We start from the raw sequence: 22,514 nt of genomic DNA, 5'->3' as shown, positions 1-22,514 counted from the left end.
TAAATTATTTTTTTCATTAATCCAAAAGCTGTGAAAATGATCACTTCCTGTTTTTTGTTTAGTTGAGGTCATTGAGGGCGTTTTGTGCCTCTTATTAATTGCATCGCCTCTTTTTAGTCATTTGACATCTCTATTTAGCCATTTGACAATGTTTTTTTTAATTTTATATCTCTTTTTAGTCCTTTACATCTGATTTGTATCTCTTTGTAGTCATTTGATTGATTTTACAACAAAAAATGATAACATTCACTTCCTACAGAAGTTCTAATCCAGGGTCCTGAACCTTTACCTGGTCACCCCTGGCCAGGTATAGATCCAGGTGATTCTGCCAAGTTGAACGTGATTCATCCTTTATGCTTTAAACTATAAATAAAGAAGAAGTTATTCCATTTAAAAAAGCGTATTTATTGAAATCCACAGTTGGTAATACAACAGTTTTTTTTTCATAACTATTGGACACAATGCAAAGCAGCACACAATCGTCCAATTAGCAAGTCTGTCTTTCCAGAGCTGATTGGATGAATTCATCATCCCCAAAGTGAAGGTAACATGATGAACGATTCATTCATAAAGTCCTGCATCCACATCTGGTCAACATCTGGAAACCAAAGTTCATCTCTGCTGATATCAGCTGCACCAGAGCTTTAGAGCTGCACTGTATTTTTAGACCTACAATTCCCAGAAGGCAGTGGTCAAGACAAGTCACCTATCAAGACATCTGTCTCCAGCACATCAGAAAACCTTCACATCAGTGATTATTTTCTCTTTATCTTGGTTTTGTGCAAAACTTCTGGGTGGATTTTTCTCTTGTTTTGATGACAAACAGATCTAACTAAAATAAAAAATAAGGCATTTATTGCTTATTATTATATCTCACATTGTTGACAGATGCCACAGGGTTTCTGCAAGTTTCACCAAATGACATTATAGACTTTTTAAGACCATTTGAGGATCAAGAGCATTAGGATGCAATTTAAAACTTTGAAAACAGCAGGAACAATAAGGCCTAAGTACATGAATTTATTGTCAAATATCACGTTTTCATCCCAACTGTATAAAACAACAATTCCTAGTTATAAAATTAATTAACTAATGCAACCTTGATGCAGATAAGGAGCAGAAAAATAGGAGTGATTAATCACTTAAAAAATAATTTAATTGCTTAAATGTGAGTTTGACAAGTGATGTTCCAGTCTACAGCAGGCAAGACCAAATATTCAAGATCTTTGTAAATGAAATATAAAGCTTTTAAGGCTTTTTTAGGGAAGTGAATTCAATGCTTTTAAAGACTTTTTTTTTTTTTTTTAGATCTGTGTCTCAGTGTTGTATCCACAAAGTTTTCTCCTCTTTAGTTTTGATTTTCCCATTGAAATTTTCTTTTTGAGTGGCTACAACACAAGGATATCTGCTGTATTTATAGACTGAAAACAAGTGAGCCACACAACTTTTTGAATGTCACAGCACAATCTTTATCTCAGGATACATCCACTGGTCTGCATGTGGGATCTTCACTAAAATGTAAAATAAAGTTTAGTTTGTTTGGAGATTCAGGTGGATTCACCAGAACCTGGTTTCACCAGAAAGCTGTGAAATATTTGGTGCTTTAAGCTTGATGATGTACTTACTGTTTTGGTATTTTGTTCAACATTATTTACCAGTTTCAATAAATTGTGAAGAGGGGAGGAGAAAGAGAGCTCTCTCTACGCTAACAGTTCAGTTAGCAAATTCGCTCGTCCTGTAGCTTAGTTTGGTCGCTAACAAGACAGTCTCAGCAGGTTTTTAAAAGCTATATTAGTTTGATTTCCTTCTGTTTGCTTCCTGTGTGTAAACCATGTCTCTGTTATGGAGCAGTACTCTGATGACAATAAACTGGATTTTGATGCACAGCTAATAAGCTACAACAGCTTCCTAAATTTAGGTTTGTGTCAAATAAAATGGGAACACCAAAATTAATAGTAGTAGTACAACAAAATTCATTCTTTTGTGAAATAGTGAAATATTTGGTGTAGAAGCTTGGTGATGTAGTGAACATATTGCAGGGCTAGCTGGTGAACTGCTGTACAGTGAGCTAACTGCTAAGCAAGCGGGGAACATGCTAGTGCAAGTCAGTTCTATCTATTTTCTCTGAACTGGACCCCCTGACATTTCTCAACTGTGTTCATCATGTAATTCAATAAAGAATTACTGAAGAATGATTAAAAAAAAAAAAGCTCCAAGACCTAGCTAGCAAGCTGGTTAGCTTGGTCACTAACGGGACAAGAAGTTCACATATTTTATGCATGCAAACAACGTATTTATACCATCCTAATAGCTTGTGGATTTTGGCTCTATTTTCTCTCTTCTGCCCCAGACAATTTGTTTACCACTCCACACTCCTCCTCTTAAAAGAGGGAAGGAAATAACGTTCCCCAATGCAAATAGCAAAAAGAAACTTCTGGCCCAACATATGCCTGAATCCTCAGCCCAAGTCTGGCTCATATACTTCCACATCTGGGCAGATCTAGGCTGTTATCCTCCTGTGTTGGCTGACAACTGGAAGATTTTCTGTGTGCGCCAGAATTTGTCCATATGTTACAATCATGCTGCATATGGATCAGATTTGCGTTCTCAGAACAGGGCATATACTGGGCCAGAAGAAACACAAGCATGTGGCGCAAGTAAGCTGGATATATTTTGCTTTCTGGGTAGCTAACAAGTGTTTCAAGTTAGCAAACTCCTTAGCTCGTTAGCTTAGCTCGGTTGCTAAAGGGATGATTCACACAACTTATTCAAACATACGGACATACAGTATTTCTGCCACTGATTTCAGTGTCACCATTGCTCTTATTTTCTTTTATACTATGACAGAGGGGCTTCAAGGAAACTGGATGATGACACACAGCTAATGAGCTACAATAGCTTCCTCCATTTTCTATGCACTCAGGGACAGTTTGATACTGGCTAATGGTGCAAATTTATGTGGATTTTCTTCACCTTTTGCGAGCAACTCCACTGATTTTGCCATTTTAAATTCTGATGTGACCGGCCTTTAATATTCATTATTATCATTTAAAGAAGTGAACTCCGGGTGAACATGTGGCAGTATTGGTGCTTCGCTCAAAACAAGCTGATGAACTCGGGTCTGCAGATGTTCTATGTGAACCTCAGTCCTGATTCCTGCTTTACATGAATCAAATGAAAACCTGAAGATTTATGCAGGTTAGCTCTTCTGATAATAACAGTCAGTCCTCATTATTCCACATAATCACTGAAACACTTCACAACTAAGTTGCCTGGAGCAGCCACTTGATTTGTGAAAAAAAAACAGTCAGTCGTGACTTTGGTCCTGGTTCGACTGCAGCTGAAGGCGGATGTCCATTTGGCACTGGACTAGCTTATTCTGGATTAAATGTCCACTGTGGCAGGACACAGAATTGACTTCATCAAGTCCACAGAGACTACGAAAGAGGGTGAAGTCAAGTTCCTGGAGAAATGAAAAAAAGAGGGTTTAACAAACAGAAGCAGAAGGTGAATGAGGACATAATATGGCTTTGGTCCAGCAGCAGTCTCACCTCAGATAAAGAAATGGTAAAACAGGTCATCCTGAATATTTAAAAGTCTGAATATTTTAGGTATTTTTGGCATTCATACTCTCTGGAAGCAAAAAGCAAAATCATTTGGCGACTTCTTCTTCATTCAAAACTCAGTTTTCAGTTTTTAATTTACACACCATCTTGCTTAACTTCCACATTCAAACCTGATCCTTTGCAAATACATTAACTTTATTTTTGTTTAAAACCCTCTAGAGTCCGTGAGCATATTTGTACCATCATAACTTCATTTAGATATCATGCAGAGACAAGCTGAGAAAACCAGTTGAAAATGCTGAAATTGAGCTTTTCACATAACATCCAATTTATATATAAAAACGGTTTTGAAAGAAATGTTTACAACTGTGAATCATGAATTTTTTCAGTTCTTAACTTCCAGACTTTCAATGAAAAAGGCACAAAAACCAGTTGGGATTAAATCACTTATAAATGTAAACAGACTCTATTATAGTTTCATTTACAACATTTTTCCTGCCGTGTTTGTGCGTATAAAAAGTGAAACAATATCTTTTACAACCTTAACCCATTCTATAGTAATACTTTGAGTCATTATCACTAAAGATTTGTACATTGGCTGTTATTTTGCATGTTTATTTTGGGTTCCTGACTTCTCTTTATTTTGTTAAATTGACATAATTTAAACCAGAAACAGTAGCTGAGTTTGTACTGAATGAAAATACACCAAGCATGTGAGGTAAGCACTGATTAAATAACAATGAACGCAGAGAAAGTCAGCAAAAATTGACCAAAAAGAACTGCAGAGGGTTTTAAAAACCACCAAATGTCATGTTTGACATAAAGAGAGAAGTCGCCTGTTTGCAGAAGAGACTTTTAGCAACTCTGGAGTAGTTTGGAGATTCAGATTTTTTACTTGAGTATTAACATTTTTGAGACATTCTACTATACCTCATCTACCTCTCAGAGATCAATATAGTTTTTTATACTCCACAACATATTTGACCCATGTAACAGGTCTTTAAAAAAATGAAATTAGCCATTTGACTTGCCCTGGAACGATAGACTCTGTCATGTCATCGGTCAATTTTCCATCCATTTTCCCATTTTGCGCAAAGTTGAAACGAACTTCCAGAAAATGGACAAAAGAAATTTGATTTTGTCTCTTCAGACAACAGGAAAAACATTTTGTGAAAACTGGTGTTTCCACTTCAAGTTTTTTAATGCACAGATTGAAAAAAATATGAATAAATTCAGGTGGATGGAAACACACTCTATAGAGACCAAACTTAAACAAGGGTCAAACGGAGGTTAAATTTAAGTGTGGTCAGTTTGGTTCACACAGAGCTGAGTTTGACCAGCCCTCTGACCGAGTCCTCGTGCAGAGCGTCCTGACTGGCAGGATCGTAGAGGGTGGCGGGGCTGGGGACAGGTGGGTGAGGCTGGGGGTGGAGGTGCAGGTGGGCGGGGCAAGGCAGGGCGCCCTGCGGCGTGGTGCATGGTGTTTCCTCTGGACTGACGAGGTGATGGTGGTGGTGATGGTGGTGATGGTGGAGGTGGTGGTGGCAGTGAGAGTCGGCAGCAGCGTCCCTCATGGTCAAGACGTCTCCCCCGCAGGATGGCAGGGACTGCTGGGTGGGGGCCAGGTAGGCACAGGGGCCCCCTAGGGTGGTGGTCTTTCCTGGCAGAGGTGCCAATACCACAGGGTCGCTGTGGAGCAGAGGAGTGGCTGCTGCCTGGAGGACAAACTTGGTGCTCTGGAGACACTGATCCTGATCACACTGAGACAGAGAGCAGAGGTTTGAGGAATTTGTCTCTTCTGATTCTGTGTTTTTTATCAGCTGCAAAATGGAAAGCACATTCCGCTTTACATTTCAGAAGGAAATATTCTACTTTTTACTCCACACCACTCGTTCCTTTTCAGATGAAGACTTTTAAAAACAAAACATAACTACCTAACTAACTAACAGTATTTTTATACAAGTCATTATTTGAACAAAAATTCCAAACATTTCATTGTTCCAGATTCTCAAATGTGAAGATTTGCTGCTTTTCCTTTTATCGTTCTAATTCATTTATGACACTCCTGAGGTTTGGACAGTTGGTTGGACAAAACAAACATTGTTAGGGTGTCACTTTGAATTTGAAAAACAATTTTCTGAAATTTAATAAACCATACAATCATTCAATCAATCCACTGAGAAAATAATCAGGTTATTAAATCATGATGAAAATAATCCTTACTTGTAGTCTGATATAAAATTGTTATAAATTATAAAATAAAATTTATAAGGCATTTATCCATATACATATGGGTATAGATGACCAGTGTGTCATCGTTTAGCCTTTTGTAGATCAGATCTTTTGTCACTTAGCTATTCAATGTAACAGAAACTTTGACCAGGGGTGCCCAAATATTTGCATGCCGCTGTGTAAATGTTGGAATTTGTAACATGACTGGTTTTATCATATATAGAACTCGTCATGTTGTGATGTGTGAAAGGAGTAAACTGTAATTTGCTGAATTAAGCAAAGCACAAATGATTGTAAATGATTTGTTTTTCTATTCAGAGAAGCTGTGCATCTTTTTCCCTCCATGTCCTGGTGATTTATATAATCTATCACGTCAGTATTGATCAACTGTCACTCTGGTGTACAGAGTCAGAGGTGGTGTGGTCCTCCACCTACCTTGTGACTGTGGAGCTGAGTGGAGGCGTAGCTGCTGCCACTGGTCCCGTTAGACTGGGAGGTGGTCTGAGGCGTGTCAGACCGGATCAGACCTCTCCTGTCAATCAAACTGGGACACAAGGAGATGTTGAGTCAGTTTACAGCAAAACTGTACCTCTGTTATTCAATTCAAATTCAAGCTTTATTGGTAAGACGTTCTGATAAAACACATTTTGCCAAAGTGTATTTTGTTTTCTTCGTCTATGCATGACATTTGCCGTCTCTTTTATGCAGACGATATGCTGATGTGCACAGCGGTGAAGCCATGAGGACAATTACATGTCTGCACACTTTCTTCAACTAAACTCTGACAAAACTGAAACTGTTATCACTTCGTGCATCCACATGTTCAGCCAGCTCTTTGTTAGCAAGGTCATTCAGTCCTGTGTGGTTCAGTTTTTAGTTTTACTGATACAGATTTCTGTGATTTTATTTCTTCTCCACTGGATTACTGCAATTAAAGCCTCTTCGCTGAGTTTCTCAATTTATAATGAGCCATTAGCAAAAGCTAGTCAGTCATATGCAATTATAAATGTTAATAAATCATTCATAAAATACTCCATCAGGTCCTCAGTTGTAAATGTTAATAATCAGTTTATACATGGATTGCGGCCCAGATGTGCTGCAGCTGTTCAGAAGATAGAAAAAAAGAAAAGGTGTCTGTAAAACCTGGCAACCCAAAATTTGTTCTTATTAATGGCTTATAAGTGATTTATGAAGCTGTAGTATATGATTTATAAATTAGTAATACATCTTATCAAGCCTCTGTGAATGGCATCTTATCAATTTCTGTCTGTTTGTCTATTTTTGTATTTAGTTTTCTGACAAACTAACACACCACCACCTCCTCCTTTTAAAATGACTTGTTATTTGGGGAGATACAGGGGCTTGAGCAGGTGGGCAATGGATATTCAAAAGTTAAATATCGTATAAAAATAATAAGAAAAATTAAGCATTGCTGTTCCTTTGCTACTTGAGCTGAAACAGGCATGTTTTTGCAGATGGATGGCAGCAGGTGAAGCCAACATGTTAATAAGCTGTCAACACACACACACACACACGCACACACAGACTGTGTAATGAATCAGTCTCCATATGTTCAGCCCTGGAAGAAGAAAAAACATCTCCACCTTCTTCCTCTGCTAACACATGTTCTTATTTTGAAAATTCATCTCTCTACGATCCTTCCCTCAGGCAGCTTGCTCTCTGTCATCCATCATCCTTCATATATTTATTTTAATCTGTGCAGACTCCTCCGTCTCGCCAATGATTTCATGTCAGCCTCCATCACACAATCTATCAATCAATCAATCAATCAATAATCAAACCATCTTTTTCCTCTGGTTACTACATTGGCACACAGCCAATCACCCGCCTTGGGGTGGGGTGGTTTCCACAGACTACAGAACTGTGGACAGTTTTCATAGGGACTACTTCTTCAGTAGAAAGTAGTTCCAGTGAAAACTATAGACACTGTGGTTGAATTATCTAAGTGAGTGGTTTCCAACCTTTTTCTAGTCACGTCCCACTTGAAAATCTCCAAAATGTTGGCAGCCCACATTAAACCCTGTAAAAATATGGAGGCCAAATGATGCCTTCTCTGAGAACTTTTTATTTTTAATGGTAACGATCAAACATTCAGGACTGAACTGAAAGCAGGAGAAACTCAATTTATCTTTTGTGTTTGACGGGGGGAGGTCACTTGTTGATTCATCATCTGTCTCTCGACTCTCTTTCCTTTTAATTCCTCCTGTTGCCAACCAGCTATCCATTTTGATACTTGTTTTTGCCATGATGTAATCCTTTAAATCAGACTGAGAGAACAAAACAAGTACAAGATGTGGTCCGGCCAGCAACAACATAAAAGTTCCTGTCACAGCAATAAGCCTAAATTTGAGGAAAAAAAACATGACTTTTTAAATATTTTGAATGTTTTTAAAGATGATTTTGTTTTAAAAATGTTATTTGTAAATACAAATGTATATATTCTTTCTATAATTACATTCACCAAAATTGTACTGTATAGCAAATGATTTGTCGGTCCATTTGCAGTACCTTTGCAGGCCACAGGTTGGCAACCACTGGTCTAAATGTGATTTTGTTTAAATTCATTCACCTCCATTGTATCGGTGAAATATCACAGAGCTATCTCAAATTAAATCTACCTCTCTACATGGCTTTTTAAAATTTTTATTTACTCATTTATGTATTTGTAATTTGGGTGAAGCAACCCTTAAATGGCATGCGGTGTATATTATAACTAAGATTGTATGGTAATATTTCCCAAATCCACTCCTCTTTTAATTATGCTTTGCTCCCATTAAATTTCAGACCAGCTAAGTGAAACAGTTCAAACCAGCTACTCTGAGAAAGCAGTAAGGACAGAGGGGAAAGTGTCTGCAGATGGATCCCACAGTTTATCCCCTCAAATGCTGTAATTTGACAGAAGAAGTCTGTGGATGGAAACATAAAAACTGATGAGGAGGAGGCCGATATTATTCCTCTCTCTCAAAGATGAACTGCAGCGATTCATCCTGAGACTCTCTTTTTGATTAATTTTGCAGCTCAGTTCGTCGGCAGCGAAGGGGGGCGGCGAGAAACTGTCTGAGAGGACGAGGAGGGAAAAGAAGAGTGTAATTATTTCAAGCAAGGTCTCAGCTGAAAACTGTCCTCATTAAACACAGAAACACACCGTCAGCTCAGGGAGGAGGAGGAGGAAGAGAAAAAAATGAAGTAGATATGATGGAAGGTGTGAGGCGAGCTGTTTTCATAAAGTTTGAATATTTTTGTAATTGGTTGTCCAGTGGCTGAAGCTGAAGGAATAAGGAATAGTGTTTACACACTTTACATTGATAGTACTGAGTTTAGTCCTGAGTTTGATCCTGAGTTAAGTACTGAATTTAGTCCTGACAGTCCCGAGTTTGGTCCTGATTTTGGTCATGAGTTTAGTCTTGAGTTTAGCCCTGAGTTTAGTCCTGGGTTTAGTCCTGACTTTAGTCCTGATCATCCTGAATTTATTCCTGATCATCCTGAGTTTAGTCCTGATAGTCCAGGGTTTAGTCCTGACTTAAGTCCTGATCATCCTGAGTTTATTCCTAATCATCCTGAGTTTAGTCTTGATAGTCCTGGGTTTAGTCCTGACTTTAGTCCTGATCATCCTGAGTTTAGTCCTGATTGTCCTGAGTTTGATGCAGCAGAGGATGATACTGACCTGGGAGGCAGAGGTCCACATAGAGCAGCACAGCAGTTGGTCAAGATGTTTCCATAGCTGTAGGGGTTGTAGTTATCCTTACTTCGCTTGGTGGACCATGACCCTTTAATCTGAACCAGGACCAGACCAAGACAGAAAGACAGACATGAATGTTGGTCCAGTTAATAAACACAAATATCATGACCAGGTCAAAAACAGTCATTGGTAACCATTCTGAAATCAGACTAGTCCCCCTCCTCCTGGAGGGAGGGGCCTCCCGTTGGTCCTCGGACCACAGTTTAAGGCTTTTTATACTCACATCTTCGTTGGTGGTCTGGTTGGAGCTGATCAGGTAGGTGTGGAACCCCGACAGACCAACAATCGACCAGACGGAGAAGAAACACACCACCACCTCCAGGACGGTGCAGAACAGAGTCAAGGACAAGACGTCATGTTTGGATTGTCATCACACATCTTTATGACTGGGATTTTGGAGACATGTGGTTAAAAGTTTGTGCTCAACAAAAACAAAGTAGATGATACAAATTTTATTCCCTGAATGGTTAAAGTCTGAGCAGCAGAAGAGGATATATCCTGACTTTTAGTCCAAAAACACAGGAGCCTACATTTATCTTTGTCTTTAATTAGAGCCTCCATGCCTGGTAAACAGCCATGTCTTTCAAACTCCACACCAAGTTTGCAACACCTCAAGTCCTAACCCTGGTTATTTTCTGCTGCAGAGCCAAAGAAAACATCAGACATCGGTTTCCACAGGCTGTACAGGATTAACTAAGACAAGTAAACTGAATATCACACATGTAAAATGAGTGGGTTGACCCTTTATCACTATGTCCTTTTAATCGGTGAGCACAAATGAATCATTCAAGAGCAGAAAATAATCATTTTAGCACAAAAAAATGTTTTAAAAATGTGATTTACTAATTTTTGTGTGCACAAATTGTTAATGTTTTACTCCATGACACCCGCCGGGTACATAAAATCCACTATAAGCAGGATTTGAACATTTCCAACTTTACTGTTTAACTTGTTGCAGTAGTATCAAAAAAGAAAGTTTTAAACCTTCTAGAGATCCTGACCACAAATACTAATACATTTTATATTTGCGCATTGAATATATGCTACTCACTAAGAAAAAAATTATTAATTTTGAATGAGAATTCTTCTTTAGATTTCGCAACCTGGCTCCAGATCCAGGTTCCATATTTTCCAGGTAATTTCCTAAAAACTTTCCAAATAATTTCCTTAAAACAAGCGGCCATTTATCTCTTTATTACTTGAATATTTCCAAGAAAGGCTGATGTGCTTTGCTACTGATTATAAAGGGAAACTGAGAAAGTTATTAAGTACTCACTCGTTAATTTCAGTTTTTGAGAAAAAAACAAAACAGGAAATGATGCAGAAGGTAGGTGAAAAATAGCACAAATGAACTGATGCCAATATCCAACAAAGCTGTAGTTTCTCTTATAGTTCGGCTTCGTTGCAAATATCTTTGTCTTTTGAAATTGCTGCTAATCGGTTGATTAGCAGCAATTTCTTTTTTGAAATTAAGAGCAAAGTTTCCAGGAATACAGGATCCATAAAATTATGCGTTAATAAGAAAATTGCTAACAGGAAATTCAAAATTTTTTATATTGTCTTTGATTGTTCCTTTGCCTCATTTGACCTTATTTTCATTTGTTACATACAGTGTGAACAGGTCCAGGAAAACTGAGGTGAATGAGCTGGGACCACAGCTGATAACTTGTATCTACAGTAGAAACATATAGAAAACAGTAGAAAGAGCAGAGGGAAGAAGCTGGTGGAGTTGGGTGTAAATGTGTGTATGGCTCTCAGAGTGTGTGGCACGGCTAATGTTTGACCTTGGCAATGCATTATGGGACTTCATTGACCTGTGGTTGGTGTTAGAGCTATTGATTTATCAGAAACACACACACACACACACACACACACACACACACACACACACACACACACACACACACTATTAACTTACAGAGAGACAGAGGAATGTATGAGGGGTAATTAGTGCCTGTTTTTGATTTTCTGTGAGCTGTGAAAACAGTGTGTCAACTTTAGCAGGGTTGTAGAGTCACTAAGTTAAAAAAGTCACATGAGGCATCTCCGAGTCCATCCACCCTTTAAACAGTGACCTCCCTGCGGTGAAAGGATATCTGGCCGGACTGTCTTTGAGCGCGCTCAGGAAACCCGTCCGGTTCGATCCTGCAGAGAGGAGAGAGTCTGTGTTCAGGTTAGTTCGTAATGTTTAGCATGTATTCCGTCCTCAGTCCCCTTTTATTTACTACATCCATGATACAAATCAATCATGTAGTAATCATGTGTAGACATAATATTGATTTCCATTGCTATGTTGACAATACGCAACCGTATGTTGCTGCTCTTTCCTGTTCTCGTTTTTCTCTTGAATGATCAGAAATTTAGCATTTCGCCTTTAACATCTTATTATGCAGAAATGCTAACGTTTAGTATAGCCAAACATTTAGCATGATAGATTATTTGTATGTTGCCGTCATCATATAATGATTAGCATAAGTCCTTGTCAGCATTCATGTGATTGTCTGGTACTCGGCCTGCAACCTCGTACCTATGACCAAATCACAGCCGTGCTGATATTCAGTACAGCATCGCTCCCTCTCGTGTGATCTCGCTTAAATAAGCAACAACACACTTTTATTTTTTCATCATTTATTTGGCTACACCAACACAAATAGTTCATCAACTGGACTGGTATTGGACTGTTGCTAAGCAACACAAACATTTTCCTGACCTGCACAGTGAAATCTATCTTACTACTTTGTCCACACGTTATGTCAGGTGTGCGCTGAAGTATCCAGGCTTCCCTGCTTCATTTTCCTCTGACGACCATACATCATTTAATTCAAATATTATGTCTGGAAATACATTCATCTTTCTGATGCAAAGTTTGTCAGAATCGAAGATAGTTACATTCGATCATATCGGCTATTTTACAGGGTGATGATAGGACGATCAGACTATGATTAATATATTGCAACCCTAAACGTGATCCTTAGAGTTTTAAAGATACACTAATGAAAACCAGTCCACAGATCTCTGAACGATTGGGAAGTGGCTTCAGAGAAAAGATCAGGAGATCTCCAACATCATTAGAGATTAACCTCTAAGGTCCGTGAATATGCACAGTGAGTTTTAGGTTCCTTATCATGAACCATAGTTTTAGACTGGAGTAGCTGATACTGCCTTCCAGACCTCACTGCTGGAGAAAAACTCCCCACAACAAACTTAAACACCACCAACAGCATGGGTTCCAGTAATGAGCTGAAGCCGTCAGTACACAGATTTACTGATCTCTAAATTTACATCTTGTAGATCAAAGTCACGACACTCTGCTGGATCTTTTTATAGCTCTGCTGCTAAAAACAGACAACAAGCAGCGTAGTGTTCAGAGGAAGACACGGGTTTATCTCAGACAGTCAGCCGGTTGTTAGAGTTTGAATGTGAAGCAGCCCGAGGATACAGTTTCCTGACAGTTTGGACCTGCAGGGCAGGAAAACAACATCAGCCGCCTGAACACAGAGAATTAGGCCAGTGAGTGTGATGGGGAGGATCAGCAGGCGGTTTTAGATCCAGACACATAAAATAATGAAAAGTTTTAGCCCACCTTCCAGGCAGCCACTGGTTTAAGTTTCTATTAAAATCTCCCTGCACAGTTCACAGTCAACAACTGGTCAACTTTTTTTTTTTCTGCAAGATTTCTTTATCGTTGAGTAGTGATGAAGACAAGTCTGAATCATAAAATGCACAAGATCGAGACAAGATGGAGTCAAAACATCCCACGAGACCGAGACAAGATGGAGTCAAAAAATCCACAAAACAGGCACAAGTCCTTAGTTTCAAGTTTGCTGTAGTGAAGTTTAATGGTATCCCAGGATACGGTGAGCCAGCTGACACAGAGCGGGTATGAGGCAGTAGACTGACCCAGAGTGTAGGGCAGGGGACAGTTATACAGTTGAAGACAATGGGATGGACAGAACTGTATTTGCATATACCTGGGGTTACAGACATTTGGTCAGACAAGAAAGGAAATTAGAAACAAAAGGTGACGTTCTCTAGTGGTCTAAAAGTGTAACACCTAGGTTCAAGTTATCAAGGGGGTAGGAGGGCCTCTTAGGCTGGATCGGCATATCCACAGGTAGGGCAGGAAGGGCCCTTAGACTGAATCAGCATATGCACAGGTAAGATGTTGTTAAGACAATGAAGCGTTGGTGATGTAAGGGGGAAGAAGGGGTGTTCTCCTTGATGAAAGGATCAAGGGGCCAGCTCAGTAGGGTTATAGAGTTGTTCGTAGGTGTCAGCAAGTCTACATTGAATACACTGAAGATTGTGTATATTCTTCCTCAATACCATTGCAATGAGACAAGTTAAAACAAACACAAGACCTAGGCAGGTCAAAGTCAAAACACCCATGGGACTGAGACAAGTCAAAACCTACAAGAGGAGACAAGTTTAAATATGAGACCTTGGTAAATCTAAGTTAAGACGCCTATGAGACTGAGTCAACTTCCAGTAAAAATACCCATGAGACCAGAGACATGACCTAGTTAAAACACCAATGAGATGAAAGTCAAAACAAACACAAGACCTAGGTAATTCAAAACACCCATTAGACTGAGACAAGCAAAAGCAACACACATAAAATGATGTTTAGACTATCATATATCATGTAAACACACAGTCCGGTCTCCTGATCTCTAGCAGTAATCAGGTTTCTGTATGTAAACAGTCTGATCCAGCAGGGTCCGCATGAAGTGCCGCTGCGGTCTGATCGATCGGCTTCAGTAAACACACTGCAGTATCAGCCTCTCTCCGACAGCCTGTCAATCACGGGACATTCGACGGCCGAGCTTCCATTCATCCATTACACTGATGAAAAGCTGCTGCAGCTACAACAGAAAGAGACACAGCCGGGCCTCAAACACAACAACCTCTGTGACCTATAATATGCAAAACAACGATGAAAATAACAGGGTGAGCTTTTCAAAATAAAACCAACCACAGGTTTACTAAGAAATCTGTCAGTTTTTAGACTGATTAGTCGTTAGTGTTAACTTGTGATATCAGGAACTCAAATGTCAGAGCGAAAATCAGCCAACAGGGATGTAATTATTATGTGTAGTCATTAAATGTTTATGTACTGTTTATAAATGATAAATGGGGACTTAGTGTAGCCTCTCAATGATTAATCAGTTAGTGAAAAAATAAACAGAGTATCTCATTCATGGCTGCAGACCTAAAATGTCATCCTTGCTGTCTGCATTGTGTTGTGTATTAACTCTGTGTTTTTTTTTTTTACACATAAGAACTGCCTGTAAAGGGTGGTTGCCTTTTATATGAGCTACTTGTGACCCTGAGTGGACTTCAAATAACCTTCTGTTATGTTTGTTTCACTGATTTGGCTCCAACCGAAGCGCTTTTCATTTGTCACGTGTCATGTTTTTGGTTGTTATCTAAGTTTCTCAGTGAAATCATCATCATTTAAATCAGTGGTTCTCAAACTGCTTCACATCGAGGACCCCTAAACTGACTAAAGTTAGACCACGGACCCCCATTTGAAAGATTTTGTCCCAGATTTTTGCTTGTAGATGTTTTATTACAAACAGTGTTGGAAACCTAATAGTCATTATGTTACTTACTCTACTGGATAGAATTATAGTAAAAAAAAATAAATGATTCTCCTTTTTTGCAATGAATGATTACAATTGCGTTATGTTGCTTCCCTCGCCCCTAATTGTCAAACATGAACTTAAAAAAAAGAAAGAAAGATTAGATAGTGTGTGTGTGTGTGTGTGTGTGTGAACAAAAGATCTGACTGGGTCACATTATTAAAAGAATCCGTGCAGCAGCTGAAGAGTCAGAGGTTGTTTTATAAAGAAATCAATAAGTGAATCACAGTAGAAACGGTGCAGAGGAGGCGGCAGCAGCAGCAGCAGCAGCAGCAGCAGCAGAGTTGTCGGCGTTACTCACTGAGGATGACGTGTGTGATGACGAAGGCGAAGATGAAGATAGTGAAGAAGGAGAGCGAGACGATGAACAGGTAGAAGAAGCGATAGTTCCTCCGTCCGACGCAGTTCCCCACCCAGGGGCAGTGGTGGTCGAAACGCTCTGAAGAGGAAAATAAAACTGAATTTCAAATCACTTCAAACTCGCAAAGGAAAAACTGTCACGTCGTCTCACAGTTTGTTTTACTACAAAGAATAAATGACTCTATTTGTATTTCCATCTTCACGACAAAGAGCTCTGCCCTTCACTGTCTCATCTTTGATTGAAGTTAATTCCAGCGTCCTTCAAGAGAATACGATAATTACACATTGTCAACACGTCAACAAATACAGCGGAGCCGTTTCTCAGGCCTGACTGTCTGCAGAGTATTCAGTTGTAACCAACTCAAGCAATCTGTGTGTAGGCTGGAAACAAACCCCAGGGGATGCAGTGTATGAGTCTAAAGCCAGTGTTATACTTTCTGCATCAGCGAATAGGTGAGGGTTTTTGTCATCAGAGGATGTACGTGCAGACGTATTTGTCCGACGTAAAAAATGTACTAACAAATTACTACGCTACAGGGAACCAACTGTGCACGTTCAAAACAAATGGACACTGAGTTTTAAGAGAGTTAAAAAAAAAAAATTAGAAAGACAAACAATCGTGTCGCAATTCAGAGGAAATGCCCCAGACTTAATTCTCAGTGCGCGCGCTCTACTGTGGATGTACGGCATGCGTCCTCCAAGCGGAGTGTAAATGGAGGCAAGTAGGCAAAGCCGACACACACTCTGACACTGACCCACACAGTTGTCGCACAGGCTGCAGTGTGACGCTCGAGGCGGTCTAAAGATTTTGCAGGTGAAGCAGTATTTCAGTTTGACCGTCTGTCCGTTGATGAGAACCTCTCTGGTGCGAGGAGGAGGTCTGGAGCAGCCCGAAGAGTCTGGAAAACAAACAAACACAAAACAACAGTTCAATTATTGAAAAAAAAACAAACAAACAAACAAACAAGAATGACTGCTTGACAGTTGTCTGCATCCTCCACTCAGACTAGTTTCAGATTACATCCCTGTTTATCCAGAGTCATACACAATATTAACCATGGTCATAATTTCTGTGTGAAATCTTGAGTAATGGCTAAAAAGGGTTTTGTGAGGTCACCGTGACCTTGAGCTTTGACATTTGACAACCAAAGTGTAATCAGTTCATCCTTGAGTGCTAGTGAACGTTTGGGCTAAATTCGAAGAAGTTCCGTCAAGGTGTTACTGAGATATGGCGTCCATGAGAATGGGACAGATTGATGGATGGTGCAGTACGGAACATACGTAGGTACGGACAACCGGAAAACACAAGCTGATCTGACTGCTACGACTTCCGCTCCTGCACTGTATTGGTGGTAATAACAATCATGTGATAATTCTCTGCAGGTTCATCACTACCACGGACTCCTTTCACACTAAACATCAATCAAACTACATTTTCGCTCCATTTTGGACTCTCCGTTCCATCAAAGGTCAACTAAGCCAAGATGATTCCGTACCAGTCAAATTAATGTCTAAGTTCAACAAAGTTAAACTCAGTACAAAAGATTCATGTGGGATTGCTTTGCACCTGAGAGCAAATCCTCTGACTGTGGAAATTCAATTGAAAGTCACTGATTTTGCTGGTTTTAAATGATGATGTGACCAAGACTTCAGCTGTTTAGATATTAGATGCTCCACTTCCTGCAACACAACCATGTTTTTTCTGTCTTTATGGCCTTCTTACTTGTTGATGTGGTTGTTTTTTTTCATCTCTTTGTCTCCGTGTGTCTCTTCAGTGGCATCCTGACCCTGGGCCAGAACCTCATATTACCTTCATACCTTCATATTTACTTGTGTGTCCTTATAGTATAGTTTGTCAGGACGTGAGGACGTAAGGATGTCGTGTGAAGGTGTGCGTCGCTGAATTAATTCCTGACCACCATCAGGAACAGCCTTTCCGTCCTCCCTCCCCCCCTCACACTAACATCCAGCTTCTGTCCTGCTGAGACAAACCCAGACAGAGATCAGTGCCCATGTTTGGTCATCGGAGAGGCCCCGGCTCTGAGGTGATTGACAGCTGCACAGATTCTGTATCCGCCACAGAGATAAATAAATAAATAAATGAATAAATAAATAAACAAAGAATAATGAGAGGTTTCCATAAATAGATAGAGAGCTTCGACGGTGACGGTTCAGTTTCTGTGGCAACTGACTGATTCGCCAAGACGCATTTCTGACAGAGAAACTGAAGAGATGACATGTGATTGCACATACTCACACACAAAACATCTAAACACTCACACACACACACTGACTGGAGGAGGTGGTGAGCGGCTCCTGTAATGACTCATATATCATTAGTGAGTGGATTATTCTGCAGCTGATTTACAGTTTCGTCCCTCTGATAGGAACAAAACCTGAACAGACGTGGACACTGACAGCGAGGAGACGTCACGGGTGATTAGAGGTGACGCTAACGACAAAAGAATGGCCTAAAGGTCTGGATGCTAAAATCAGAAGTATGTCATGAAAACAGATGAAAAGTCTGCTCAAAGTAAAGAAACTGATGATGGTCGCTCTCGACACCCTGAGAACCTCCTCAAACAAATCCAGCTGCTGCTCGGTCACTTTACTCCAGATATCAAGACTATAGTGAAGAACTTTGGTTTTATTTTGGACAAGCTATGGAAAAAAAAACATGAAAAAATGGGATCTGATATTTTCTTTTCGCAAAACAGCTTTTACATTTTACGCCTGTACTACGAAGCAAGTTCAACATACCCAGGATAACTTTTAGTTATCTGGGTTAACTGAGCCTAACATTACTACAACAGCACTATGAAGCAGGTCATCAGCTGGTTCAGTGAACCCTGGGTTTACATGTCCAGGTACAAGCAGCTTCATGTGAGAGAGGCGGAGTTGTTAATTATAAGCAACATCGTCAGAAGAAACGCTGACACCTGCAGGTAAGTTCGGTAATAACCACGTCCAAAAATGACATTCAACAAGGTGAAAGGTAAACAGTATGATCACATGATGGTCACAGGGTGTCCTGATGTTGTTCTGAGCTGCAGTGATGAAGAGGAGAGTAAAAGCTTCATCACTGTCAGGAAGTGTTTGGTTCAAATGAAGCTAGAATAGTCGAGAGTATAGAGTGGACACATGCTGGTCTGGAACAGCAAAATGATTTATATAAAGGTCTACTGCTCGTTATAATTGATCACTTTATTGTAAACTCTTTTGTCCCTGTCAGGATCCTGTAGGAATGATGACTCAGTTTTCCAGGTATCTGATTGGTCAGTAGTTTGGCTGTTGACAGGTTTTGATCTGATCCTCTAAATTAACCTGCTCTGGAGCAGGTTAGGAGTTCAGCATAAGTTACCATGGTGATCTACCCCGGTAACAAGTGAACCACCGTCGTAGGACTGAAAACCCAGGGTTAAACCTGAAGTTACCTCGATAACCTCAGATCCTGCTTCGTAGTACAGGCCTCGGGATTATTGTAACCAGGGGCGGTCTGGGAATAAAAAGTGGCCCAGGACTATGTGACTGGAACTAATCCACAACGTCACATCCAGGCTGTGTCCAGGAAACACCACACCCAGATCTCATATGTTTGCGTCTGTGTTTCCATTGGTTACCGATCTGCCTCTCCAGGTCGGCGGCCTCGTCCGGCGTGGCTCGGGGCAGGACTCCGGGGTCGCTGAAACTCGCCCTGAACAGCATCCCCATGACGAAGAAGAAGAGGACGCCGCCGACCACCGGGATGGCCGGGGTCAGGTTTGACGCCAGGAAGGGACAGCTGCAGAAACAAAGGAGGTGGGACAATCAAAAACAAACTGAGGACTCTCGGCCAATCACAGGAGATCTCTGGTGTTTTCAGGACTTGTTGTTCCAACCTGACCTGACTCTTTGCTCGGAGGATTTGATTTCAAGTGTGTTTCAGGTTTGATTGTGATTATGGATTTTTCTATCACTAATCCTTTCACAGTGACTCTGAAAAGAAATATACACTGTTATGTGAATAAATCCAAACATGAAATCCTTCAGTTCTGGCTCAGATGTGGATCAGTGGTGGTCTGCAGGGACCGGGTCTGAAGCACAGGATCGAGTTAACGAAGAGGAACGGAGAGTCGCTCTGAGCTGACACTCAGGCAGGTAAATTTAGCTTTGATGACGCCTTTTATGGCTGAAACTGACGAGCTTTTTACCTGATGACAGTGAACACGGCTCCTCTCATCACTATATGTTTGTGTGTCTGTGTTTTGTTTTTGTTGTCAGTAAAATCCACTGAAACAAATCAAAGCAGCAGAAAACAGCCTGAGGTTTGGAGGAGCCGGAGCTGAAGCCTCCACTGACGACACAGATCATTTACTCTGGTATTTTTATATGTCATGGGGATTTAAAGGGGAATTAAGGACCTGGATTACAAACATATCACTCTCATTGAGTTTTGGTATTTGTATTAAATGTGACTTTGGGAGAAAAAGTGAATAAAAATCAAAAAGATTTTAGGGATTATTATTCTCAACCAGACTGATAGAACACACGACATCTATGTGTTTCTTTTGACATTGCTGCATTAAATGGCTTTAAGAGGCCTGAAGAGGTAGAAGAGTGCAGTTATTCCCGAAACGAAAGATTGACAGAATCCTAGAAAAGTCACAAAATACTAAAAATTTACACCTTCAAAGATCCGGTGAGTGAGTAAATAAAAAAGAGGAAAATGAAACTGCTCAGTTTATGTTCAGGTGAGAAGATACCTACAAGAGGATCAGCAAAGAAACAAAAATCAGATTAGTGACAGAAATCTGAGATAAAAGGAGATTTGAGGGCTGTACATCAAAGCTCTCATTTCTTGTTTCTTGTAGATTTCACCTGAGTCATTGTCTGATTGAAGGCTGCTCCTCTGGAGTCTTCCAACCCCACATTTCACTGCACATGTCCAAAATATGTTCGTGAAAAACAAATCTGTGAATCCAGAGTCATTGACAACAAAGTCGACAACATTTGATTGAAAGTCGTGACAAAGTCATTCTACCTGACCCCAACAAATACAGAAAACACTGTAGGCATTGTTGCGCTGCCCATGTGTTTGTATAGCATATAAGTTAAAAAAGTGAAAGCTCAAATAATTTGAACTATTTGAGGTTTGTTATTGGTAGTTGGTTTTTTAGGGACAGATTGCTGAATGGGCCCAAGATCCAAGACCTCCGGGTCAGAACCTCTGTCTGAAGTGACTGTCAATATCTCTGAAAGTCAATCAAATGACCACAAAGACATAACAGAAACATGCAAAAGACAAAGAGACAAAAAGACGACAAAGAGACAAAACCATGAGAAAAAGATGCAAAACGACAAAAGATGCTAAATGACGACAAAGAGATGCAAAACAGTGACACTCAGAGACAAAATGACAACAGAGAGACGCAAAACAACCACAAAGAGACAAAATTATCACATTGCATTGTGGTTGTTTTGTGTCTCTCTCAGTCTGGGGGTCTTGCTCCTGTGTTGGAGGGCTGGGGGGCATTTACATGTCTGTATCCAGGGGACCATTGCAGGATGTTTGTAGTTACAAACAGCAGCTATTATTGATGATGTTTATACTTATATTAGAATATTCACAGTGAATAAACAGATTCACTATTAATACTGTTCAGTTCATTCTTCCTTTAGACTGTGCTTTAACACAGTCAGTTCTCAACTCATTTGTTTTTGTTTGACCTCACAAACACCAGCGGGGATCAGAGGTCAGGACCTTTAAAGGTTTTGTTTTTTTTCAAACTGGATTTAAATTTCAGATTATAATCCCCAAAGACAAAACGTGGCTGTGTTTACTCACTCGAAGGTGAAGAAGAGGCCGCTGGTGAGCAGGATGAGGACCAGGGTCAGGTAGAAAACCCCGGTCTGTCTCGCCATCATGATCCTCCCGTTGCAGTAGAACCGGTTCCTCCCCGGGAACACCTGCCACTTCCTACGGGCGGTCCGGCTCCTCTGGCCCGGGCAGGAGGACGGCTCTGCTCCCTCGGTTGCGGCGGCCGGGGTCGAGCTGCTGCTGCTGCGGGTGCAGATCTGGTTGTACTGGCCCGGCTGCTGCTGGTGCTGGTGCTGGTCCAGAGCCGCATGGTGGATCTGAGACATGTGTCCACACAGGTGAGCGGACAGGTAAATACAGACAGAAAAATTCAAATACAATCAGAGCTGTGCGCGTGCTGCTGGTGCGTTCAGGCTCTCCAAATGCTCAGTCAGCCTCCAACGTGAATCCTCAGGTCTGGTTTTCTTCTCAGGAGCCACAATAAAAGGAAACCCTGCATTTTAATCCAAAAATCGTCGGCTTTTATTTTGTAATATTTCGTAAACAAACATCAACTCGTGGTCTCACGCAGGCTCACGGGGTCCAAAATCCAAAAAGAAAAAAAACAACAAAAAAAATAAAAACAAACACCACAACACCCCCGCCTCGTGCCCATGCAGCGTCCCCCCTCACATAATCCAGCCTTTATTATCCAAGGACAGCAACGGATCCGATTGTGGATGGGACACGCACCGGGTGTGAGCCGGGTCCGGATCGTTAGACAGCAGCGGCACTGAGGTTCAGATGGTCTGTGTCAGTGAGGAGGAGGAGGAGGAGGAGGAGGAGGAGGAGGAGGAGAACGTGAAGAGCATCCTGATCCTCCGCAGAGCTGCTGGAGCTCCGACTCCAGGGCTGCACAGATCCTAAACTGACGAAGATTAACCACTCTGCAGAGAAAAAAAGATCAGGCTTCTAGCTGCTTAAGAGTTCCTAGAGAAATTCAGTTTACAGTGAACTAACAAATAACTGGCAGATCGGTCTGTATTTGGGGATTTGAGCTCACATTCTACAAAATGTAGAAAATTTATAAACAAGCCAAACGGTTCAGACAATAAATAAAAGTGAAGTACATAAACATATATTTTTTTTTTTTTTTTTTACAGATTTTAAAAAAT

General features: G+C 40.5%; 1 protein-coding gene across 1 annotated transcript; it reads right to left on the bottom strand.

Annotated features, from left to right (window-relative positions):
- Positions 1-4,727: 4,727 nt before the first annotated feature.
- Positions 4,728-22,453, bottom strand: LOC130187484 (palmitoyltransferase ZDHHC14-like). Its single transcript, XM_056405147.1, has 9 exons — positions 21,388-22,453; positions 19,184-19,344; positions 16,319-16,462; positions 15,505-15,642; positions 11,655-11,703; positions 9,782-9,884; positions 9,484-9,593; positions 6,234-6,342; positions 4,728-5,326 (listed from the first exon to the last, which is right to left on the bottom strand). Exons 1-9 carry the CDS (start codon positions 21,684-21,686, stop codon positions 4,883-4,885), a joined length of 1,557 nt encoding a protein of 518 aa, XP_056261122.1. The 5' UTR covers positions 21,687-22,453; the 3' UTR covers positions 4,728-4,882.
- Positions 22,454-22,514: the final 61 nt, after the last annotated feature.

This window comes from Seriola aureovittata, chromosome 19 (genome assembly GCF_021018895.1).
Source record: "Seriola aureovittata isolate HTS-2021-v1 ecotype China chromosome 19, ASM2101889v1, whole genome shotgun sequence".
Lineage (NCBI taxonomy): Eukaryota > Metazoa > Chordata > Actinopteri > Carangiformes > Carangidae > Seriola > Seriola aureovittata.
This window is presented reverse-complemented; position numbering and strand designations above follow the sequence as displayed.

Coding starts and splice junctions, on each gene's coding strand:
- LOC130187484 (XM_056405147.1), bottom strand. CDS start 21,686: ATGTCTCAGATCCACCATGCGGCTCTGGACCAGCACCAGCACCAGCAG. Junction 19,345..21,387: donor GGCCTCTTCTTCACCTTCGA/GTGAGTAAACAC, acceptor TTGTTTCTGCAG/CTGTCCCTTCCTGGCGTCAA. Junction 9,594..9,781: donor ACCAGACCACCAACGAAGAT/GTGAGTATAAAA, acceptor GTCCTGGTTCAG/ATTAAAGGGTCATGGTCCAC.